The sequence below is a fragment of the Sylvia atricapilla genome, chromosome 27 (genome assembly GCF_009819655.1).
Source record: "Sylvia atricapilla isolate bSylAtr1 chromosome 27, bSylAtr1.pri, whole genome shotgun sequence".
Classification (NCBI taxonomy): Eukaryota; Metazoa; Chordata; class Aves; order Passeriformes; family Sylviidae; genus Sylvia; species Sylvia atricapilla.
In genome coordinates, this window is record NC_089166.1 from 2264461 (window position 1) to 2274204 (window position 9744).

The window sequence follows — 9744 nt, forward strand, 5'->3', positions numbered from 1 at the left end:
AGTCTGAGATGAAGTGGAGCAAGTCTCTTTCAGTGGCTAATCACAACCCTTATTTAAAACCCAATATTTCATTGACTTTAGATGCTTGAGAGACTGTGGATCAGCTTTCCAGAGAACTGAACTGCTTTTCTCCCTTCAGCAGTGCTTCCAGGTGCCCATACTGAATTCTGAAAATTAAACCCCAAGTGTCAAATTCATGAAGTCAAAGATAAGTCTGGAAAATGTTGTCACACTTGTGACAATGGTTTATTTTGGGTTTTTATATGATGTATCAAGTCATAGTAAGGAAAGGACAACTTATATACTGGTTGTCTTGATAAAGCTGCTCATCTTTACATCTGCATTGAAAGACCTGCATGCCATGTGCAGCCCAAACTTAGTTTTCTCTGACTTTATTGGAAAATGTTTCTTAAAGACTAAATGAAAATGAGCATAGGTCTACAATACCAAACTGTAAAAGTTTTTAACTGTTGCTTGGCAGCACTTGCAAGGGGATTCCACACTTCTTTTTCTTTTTTTTTTTTTTTTTTTTTCCTTCAATAAAAAAAATCAGATTTCAATCAAGAACTCTTGACTGACAGTTCACAGGTTTATTGTTTTCTTTGGTGGCTTTATCTGGCTGTGAACATACGAATCAGGAAATGCCCAGGGGAAGCAGAAATGAGAATAAGGTAACAATTCTGAGCTATTTATCTGCCCAGGAAGACCTTTTCCATGAGAAACATCCTGTACCAGAGCAAGGAGTTCCAGGATGGAGTTTCTTTAGGGATTTGTAGGTTGTTGGAATTGAGGATCTCGACACTTTTAACCACAGAGACTGGACTTGGCAGCCTGACTGTTCCGTAAATTCCTGGTTTTGCAGGAAATCAGCTTTATACTGTAGCTGAAAATCAATGAGTCTTTCTATAATTAATCATTGTTTCTACTTTATTAACAATGTATTTAAAATTAAAAATAACAGACTACTATTTTTAAAGCAGTATTATTTCTCGTTCTCTACAAGTTAAAACATTGCATAAATAATTTCTGGAAAAAAATAAATACGTAATTCACTCTCTGAAATGATACCTTTTCTCTCTAGGTTCTGGTCCCACATAACTGAAAAATCTATCAACATTGCAAATTTCCACAGTTTATATTAGTTCAGCATAAATTCTACAGGCTGTATAAAGTATGTGACAATTCACTTTCTAACAATATTCTTTAATGTGAAAACACAAACATTAGTCTGAGTGTTGAGAAGCTAAGTAAAGGAAAGTTGCTGCCAAATGAAAGACTTATCAAAGCTGCATATCCTAAAGACTTTCCTAGAGGAATTCATGACTTAGCAGAGGCTCACTTTTATTGCAGAACCACCACCTTACTCCCAGAGCTTGGTTTGCACAGTTTTAGTGCTACAGAGTGTGTGGCCAGATAATCCAAACTCTACAGAACAGAAAATGTAAATGGACGTATCTAAGCTGATATTAAAGTCAAACGTGTTCTAGGAAATAAGGAATAATCAGAATTTCTATGTTAAACTATGTATAATGTTAGCTGTTTACAGGACAAACATCAGTGAGGTTATCTGGTTTGAGAGGAGCATCTTCTTCAGAAATCTGCTCCACTTAGGAGAATTTGTTGAATTGTCCCTAAACCAAATCATTGTTCCTAAATCCAAATGGTTTTAGTTGCCAAATCTCAGTTTTCAATTTGTCAACCCCATAATCTTTGCATTAAAAGTATGAAATAGATTTGTCACACTTTTACTTCTGTTTGGAAAACATTAGTGTCACATTTTGATTTCTGTGTTTGAAAGGAAAAACCTGGGGCATGAGGACATCTGATAGTGTGTTAATTTTCCAACAATTGACTTCATTCACCATATCTTGAAATCCCTGCTACCCCTAACTTTCTGTGGCTCCCTTCAGAGAGTTCTAACTCTCTTGGTGCTTCCCTAATTGCAAGCTTGTCCTGCATCACTGCCTGGGAAAGGGATCTCAGGATTCTTTTCACATAAAGTGAGTGAAATGATTTCTAGCCAAGCGTGATTGTCACCACAACAGCTTCACTTCCCTCTGCCCTCCTCGGACAGGACACACAAACTCGTCTGGGGCCTCCAAGGGGTTCCTCCAGCCACCTCCAGCGCCCTTTCTCTCATTTTCTTATCAGACCATAAGTGCTATAATCTGATCGATTTTTGCCTATGTGAGCCTTTGACCCAGCTTAGCAGAAGGAATTGGAACCTACTGCAGTCAGAACATCATGCTGTGGCCTCTGAGTGCCTTTTTTGATGGTTCAGAAAACATCCAGAGCTGCCAGTCTGTGTCACCCAGAGCCACCTTCTAATAAGCGTTTTCCAGCTCGTGCTGGTTGGATTTGGCGCTCCTGGCTCGGGAGAGATGCGGCTTCTTGTTCTTCTGGGGCCGGGCACTTTCCTTGCCGAAGTCCTTGAGCTCGGACTGGTTGTGGTAGCGGGTGTAGCGCTTGCACTTGCAGGACGTGGCCGCTCGGAATTTGTAAGTCCGAGTCTCCTGGTGGGGACAGGCCATGAGGACGCGCTGGGTGCGGGTGTGCGCGGGGATGCAGCGATAATCCAGCGCGTTCTGCCGCCACCACTTGCCCCTGCCGATGGAGTTGGGCAGGAGGTGCGAGGGCTCGCACTGACCCGAGCACAGCAGCTCCTTGACCGGCTTCAGGCTGCGGCACGGCCCGTCCGTCACATAGCGAGTGGTGCGCATCTCCCGGCAGCTGAACTCGGCGGCATCTGCACACGGGGGACAGAGAATTCCTGGTCATTCCTGAAGTCCCGAATCCCACCCGGCTTTCCCTGCCGGCTTGGAGAAAGCCCCCACCAAACCATCCCCTGCCCTGTCTCCCTTGTGCTGTTGGTGGGAAGGAGGAACAGGTTGGGGGAGGTAAAGGTGTTTTTAAGGGCTTCTTTTACTTCTCATTATCCTTCTCTGATTTTATTAGTAATAAAATCACTCGTGTTTTTAAAGGGTATATTTTACATCTCATTACCTTCCTCTGATTAGTAGGTAATAAAGTCACCGGTGTTTTTAAGGGCTTATTTTACCTCTCTCATTTACCTCTTCCGATTTTATTGGTAATAAAGTCACTTGTACCTCTAAGCCAAGCCTGTTTTACCCTTGGAGTGTTTTTCTCATGCCTATCTCAACTCATAAGCATCCAAGGCTTTATGAGTTGAGATAAGGCGGAAGAAAAACAGCTGCCTCCAGCTCAGTTTATCTCATTCTCTTATCAGACCATAGGTGTTATAATCTGATCGATTTTTCTCTCCTCTGCCCAGCTGTGGCTTTTGTGGGTGCCTGTGGTGGGCCAGTGTCAAACCACGACAGTTCCTGCAGCAGATCTCTCTCTCTGAGCTAGATACAAGCTGAATGTCTTGAACATCAAGATTTTTCAGGGGAAATATCTCAAATATCTCACTCATGCAACTCCTGACTATTCAGCTACTCCAGTTGTAAGATCCTTGAATACAATGTACAAATTGGTGAATAAAATCCACCAGGTACATTTCATGTCAATGCTGAAATGGAGCTCCTGGAGTCCAGCCCCAGCAGCAGCTGGCAATTTTTGGCAATATTCTCTTGGCTTCATTTACCTGTGGGCAACACCTTCCCCACTGCTCTAGTTTAACTCCTATTGACTTCAGATGTTGACTCCAGATTTTAAATTCTTTTGCAACAAAAATTCCTTAAGTGATTTTTAGCTTGCATAATGTGTTCCAGGTTAAAGAAATCACAGGTAACAGCAGCACTAAGGAATTTCCACTATTAGGCACCAGCTTTTCCAAGTTTACTACTCTCTGTGGTAATTCCACATCCCCCAGAATTCCCCTCAGAGAGCTAGAGGCATCTTCTGGCTATTAGGAACCTTACAGATTTTTTCCTCTCCTTTTTTCTCACTGGATAACTATAGAAAAATGAAGCAATAGAAAATATAAGATTTCTTAGCATTAAGTATTTTGAAACTTTCCAGTGGAGGAACATAACTTTCCCCAAAAGTGTCTCTTTTTCCAAAATACATCCTTGCTTAATTGACTTGTTGGGAAGACACAAAATTTGATTTTTAAGTGTTTATCAAATAGCTTCATCTAGATAAACACATTAATGTTCCTCTCTTAGTCAAAAGGACAGCTTCAGCTCAGGAACACTACTTGTGGTGGAAGCCTTCAAAGGTCAGCTCCCAGAGAAGGCTGTGTCTGTTAGCCCCATTCTCCTCACTGTGTATAAGGTTTAGTTCAGCAAAAGAGAATTCTGACCCTGAATCATTGGTGACAGAACAGTATTTGTACAGACATTTTAATTTTTGGTTTTCCTGTGAAGTACAGAAACAAGACTTTTAGTGCTCAGATTAATATTTGTCTAAGTATATTTATATTTGTCAAAGTACAGCTAGCAAGATTTCATTTTTTAAAAGTTTGAAGGACTGGATTAATGAAATTATGCAATCCTTGTCAGCTCTGACAAAAATACTTGCAACTGAACTCCCATGTGTACTTTAGTCTAACACTCCCAAGTTCCCCAAGCATCTACGAAAATGACATCTGTAAATAAAAAAAAAAAAAAAATGTTTGAATGAGATGTATTGTACCTCCATAATGCACAAGCAGTTAAATATCCAGGCATTTGCCTCAGCTCTACAGGTGATCTGTGCATTTATGTCCTGTTCTGTAAGTGTGCAGTTGCAAAATCACTCCTGGTCTGGTGCTTATGTTCCAGAAAGGTCTGGCCACTTTGCAACATAGTTTTGATTCCATATGTTAAGATGCCACAATAAATAAGCAAGACCATTGTGTGTCTTACACAACTGCCCAGTCTCCTGCAGTCTTTGATTTAAGTTAATGTGCTTTCCACTTTGGAAAATATGCATATATCAGTAGGGTAGGTTCCCAGCTGATGTCAGAGTAGTAAGAGGTTAAAAAATGAAGGTATTGAGAGGTGAGAGGAAAACCAACTTGCTCTGACCTGGTGGTTGCTGGGCTGCCTGGGAGGAACAGAGTGCTCCTGCTCTTAGGAATTTAGGAACATTTTCAGGTCACACTCTCAAAGGCATTACTTTTGTTTTTCTTGCTTTTAAAATAGTGTTAACCCTATGGTTTTAAATGCCTTAATGACAGCTGCAGCAGAAACTCCCAATTGCCTTCTAGTTGTGCCCAGAAAAGGAGGCTGGCTAAGATCTGCAATGCACAAAGTGGAAATTCTAGTTTGATCTGTGGCTGTGTTGCCTGTGATTTATGCTTGGTCTGGAGACCAAGCTTGCCCTGTTTTCCAGTGGAAAACTTTTTTAAAGCTACCTTTCTCTGCTTGCTGTTAGCTTTCCATCTTCTGTCTCTCCTCTAAAGGCTGGTGCCTTGGATCGCTGCTGAAGTTAGACTTTTGTCAGTGTATCAGTGACAATGTATCTTGAAGCATTTTTGGCTGTTGGAACCTGACTGAAGATGTCTGTTAGCAAAGGACAGCGAGCAACACTTTTCTCATTTAGCTGAACACAACCTCCCTGTGCCACTTCTATGTGTCATCTCAGTCACAACTGCTGTGGATGTTCCTAATATTACAAATTTATACTACTGTCTCCATTGACAACTCATTCCCCCCATCCTATATTAAAAGAGAAAGAGAACTTGTGATACTTCCTCACAAAATACAGAGAAGTGTTAAGTAATACCTGCTACAGATTTTATTTATTGGAGCTGTCTGCAGAGAGCAGCTGGGCAGAGTAGCAATGTTCAACAGAGAGATGATGTTTGCATCAATAAACTCCAATAGATTCTTTCTAATGTTTATATTCATACTTCTTCAACGGCAGATGTAAATCCCTATCACTTAAAGCAGTTGGGCCACACCTCAAAGTGTTAATAAACGAACATATATGATAACAAGTATTCTTTACCAATTGTCTGCAATGACCCAAAACAATAATAATGATATTTTTCTTACCGTTAAGGTCTGGAGTTTGCTGTATGTGTCTTCCTCCATGTTTTGCCTGATTCATTGTGTTGTTGTTGCTGAAGGTCGGCTCCATCGGGGTTTCTGTATTTTCAGTGATCTCAGGAATGATTTCTGTAGCATCATTTTTAAACATCTGCCAGCCTTGCACAGACTGCAATGTGATTTGTGTCACGACACAGACAGCACACACAGCCCAGGAGATCTGCATGGTGGCAGCTCACAGATCAGCTTTCAGCACCCTGACAGTCTCAGATCCCAGGCAAAGGCACATTATTCCCCTTTTTAAAATCCCTTTTAGAACCAAGCCAGCCAATGACTATACAAAGTGGGAAGGGCCAGACAACTCATTCATCTCAGCTTTTGTCAGTGTGAAATAAAATGGGTGTGTGGGGGTGGGTTGGTGACAATATTTTACAACCTTTAATGCAAAAACCTCTCATATCTACCTAATTTTTGAGCCTGACAACAAATGGTGATAGACAAGACTACAATGAATTGCAACCTGACAAGCCTTTCTGCAGTTTATTTCTAACAATGGTGTAATTAAAACCTGCTTCTGCCCCCATCCATATTTGAAACTTTGGCTGTTTTCTTTTCCAAAGGTTTTTCAGACTTTTTTGACATTTTGCTGTCATTAGTCCTCTTCCCTTACTTGCTGTATAAAGTGAGGTAAATCTAGACACTAGCTCAGTAGTTCTGCTTTGCCAGTTTCTGCAGGGAAATGATTAGGGTTAGGGCAGCTGTTTTTCTCTACTTTCCCAAACAAGGAGCTCTACATTTTGTTTCCACAAATATACTGAAAGAAACAGGGAAGAGCTTCATTTCAATATGAGGAGTTGTTGGGTTTCTTTTTCTTAAAAATAGTTTGCTTGGAATATGTTTTTAGGTTAAAAACATTTAGCCTGAATGTCGTACATCATAATTTTTGATGTGCTCTTTCTCACATTTTTAACTCTTGGAAGAACCACCTAACACATGTTTGCATTTGCTTTAAGTTCATTGCATACTACTACTTCTGCTGACATTCAGTGAGGTGTTGAATACAGGACATTTGCTCATTTTAAATAAATGAACTTGTCCAGACTGATTTCCAGCCAAGATAACCAACAAAAAGAGAAAAAAATGACTTTATTTCTAGGGCATCTATGCCTAAGATGTATCCATGTATCATGTTTCAAAATCTCATCTATGGTATTCTTCCTTGCAAAAACAAGATGATAATGATGAAAATATCACACTTTTTGTGTCTCAAGACCACATACACTTTCAAGTGATTTGCAAATGATGTTAGGCTAAATACATTAATCAGAAAACATCTCAGCCTTTAGGAAGGTTAAGATATCACACTGAGCTTGTCACATCTACTGGAAACAAAATGTTTGCTTAAAGCAGTAGAGGGACATGTGTGTGTTATTGCCATGTTTGTCACAGATTTTCTCATGAAAATATTTCCTGTGGATGGATTCAAAAACGATTCAGTCTGACTTTCCCCAATGACTGTAAGACTCAGAATGGCTTCCATTCCATCCTGGCAACTCCCCTGATGTGGTACAGAAAAGAAGTGTCACCAAATTTAAGGTGTAGGTGTGTTGTCCCTTGGTGTACCCTGGATGATGAACAGCAGCAAGGACCTGGGGACATTTCACCCCTTCATCCACACACAGACAGAGACAGGCAGACACACACACACACACAGAGACACAAACAGACACAGACACACAGACACAGACACTCCCATCAAGTGCACCACAGTACTGGGGCTGAGCCTCAGCTCACTTGCCCTCTGTAATACTTCTTCCCTGAAACACTGGCATCTGAAATACACTGTGAGGTGCTTTCCTTCCTAATCTTTTGCTCAGCCAAAAATTAGAAATAAACATTCTCAGAAGTGTTCTCTTTTCCAAAGACTCCAAGGAATGTCTAAAAGAAATCATGTGTAGTGTTTCATACCACAGTGTGCCCTTACTGTTAGTTCCCTTCTTTCTTTCTTCCAGCCCACACCTTGGGCACCCAACCATCTCAGAAATTGCTCTGTTTTTATGGAGGAATACAACACATTCTTTTGTTTCTACAAGATTTTTTTCTCCTCAGCCAGTCAGGACATATTCTTAACACATTCTTTAATACAGACTGTTGTCAAATAATTTGCCTCCAATATGCTGATTATTTTTCTCTGTAATCATCATCATCATCATCAGTGGGACTGATTATCTTTCATTAACTTCCTCCTTTTGTCAAAGCAGTTAATCATGGCCTCACAAATACAGGAAACCAAACTCCCAACTATTGCAAATGTTCTTCCAAGCATAATTTTGCTTACTTACATGTAGTAAATCTATTTTTGGCTTAGAGCTAAACTGAACAAATTGTGAAGGACTTGAAGTCCTGAAGGACCAGGAACTAAACAAAGTTTTGGCATTATTTTTGTCAGATAGGAATAGCACCATGTGTGGCTGTTCTCCAGTAGAGCCCTTGTCCTAAGTGACATCACAGCCTGTGGCAGCACAGAACAGCTGGAAAGCAGAATAGGAGAGCAGAACAAAGCCGAGTACAGGTAATCACTGAATCCTTGTTACCCCTTTACTGCCCTGTTTAAATGCCTTCAGAATTGTATGTATCCACCAAAGCTCAGTCTCTGTTAATTTTTTTTCATATAATATCTGCCTGAAGAATATTTTCAAAAGCTATCGTTGTCAGTGTGAGCCTACTAGAGAGAATCTCATTTAATCAAGTCACATAAAACATAAAAATCTTCTTGATGTAGCTTTTCTCAAGTATTTAAACAATCCCCTGTATTAACTGTCTTAACATTTATCTGTACCTGGAGAAATAACACCAAAACAATTCCTGAATGAAAAACCAGAAGCTATATTTACCCTGTGGCTTAAAACTTCTTGTCCATGAGCTAGGAGGGCAGCCTAACAGATGCCAGGATTGAACCCAAATCTCAGACATTCAGATTCCTTAACTACAAAACCATTCCTTCACACACTGTAGCTGCTTGCCTGCTCACAGTCCTTTCAGCAGCAAAGCAGACATGGTCTGTGCTGCAGTTCCCCCCCAAAACTGGATTTTTGTACTGTTAATGAAGCAGAGGAAAAACCAGAGTTATCAAGGATAGTGTGTTGTCAGAATGAACCCTCACTACCAGGGTGAGACTGATACTGGATCCCTCATATTCAAAGCTGAGCTGCTGTTCCCTGAGCTGAGAAATTCCATCCTCAGTCACGAGTTGTGCTTTGCCCACAGCCAGGAGCCAAAATCCTGAGAGTGAAAGCTCATGGGATGAGATAAAGACATTCTAATAGGAAATGCAAAAGCCATGCATGCAACAGAGAGAGGGATGAACTCCTGTGGGCAGTAGGTGTGTTCAGCCACCTTTAGGAGAGCAGGACCTCAGCACGTGGAACTCTTCCTGGGCAGGACTAACACCACCACTGCAGGTTTATGTGCTGAGCACGCTGCCAAATGGGCTGCAACATCCATTTGGCCCCTTTCTCAGGGTCTCCCCAGTTTCCCACCCCCCAGAAAAAGCCTCAGCTCTGTGTCAGTCCTGCTCAGCAGTAACAAAACCATCTCTGTAACATCATCACTGTGCTCAGCACAAGCCCCAAACAGCTCCCCAGCAGACACTGGGAATGAAGTGGGAATACCTCAGCCCAAAGCAGTGCTCTGTTCTAAGCTGGAATCAGAGACACCAGGGGCAGCTACAAGGAGTTAATTGGCATCTGTCAGGCACCAACTGACAGGAGAGGACACAGCCTTAAGCTGCACCAAGGGAAATACA

The 9744-nt window shown here is 41.2% G+C and overlaps 1 protein-coding gene across 1 annotated transcript; it reads right to left on the reverse strand.

Annotated features, from left to right (window-relative positions):
- Positions 1–520: 520 nt before the first annotated feature.
- On the reverse strand, positions 521–6618 carry SOST (sclerostin). The gene is made up of 2 exons (XM_066336801.1): positions 5946–6618; positions 521–2746 (listed from the first exon to the last, which is right to left on the reverse strand). Exons 1-2 carry the CDS (start codon positions 6163–6165, stop codon positions 2325–2327), a joined length of 642 nt encoding a protein of 213 aa, XP_066192898.1. The 5' UTR covers positions 6166–6618; the 3' UTR covers positions 521–2324.
- Between the last annotated feature and the right edge of the window lie 3126 nt (positions 6619–9744).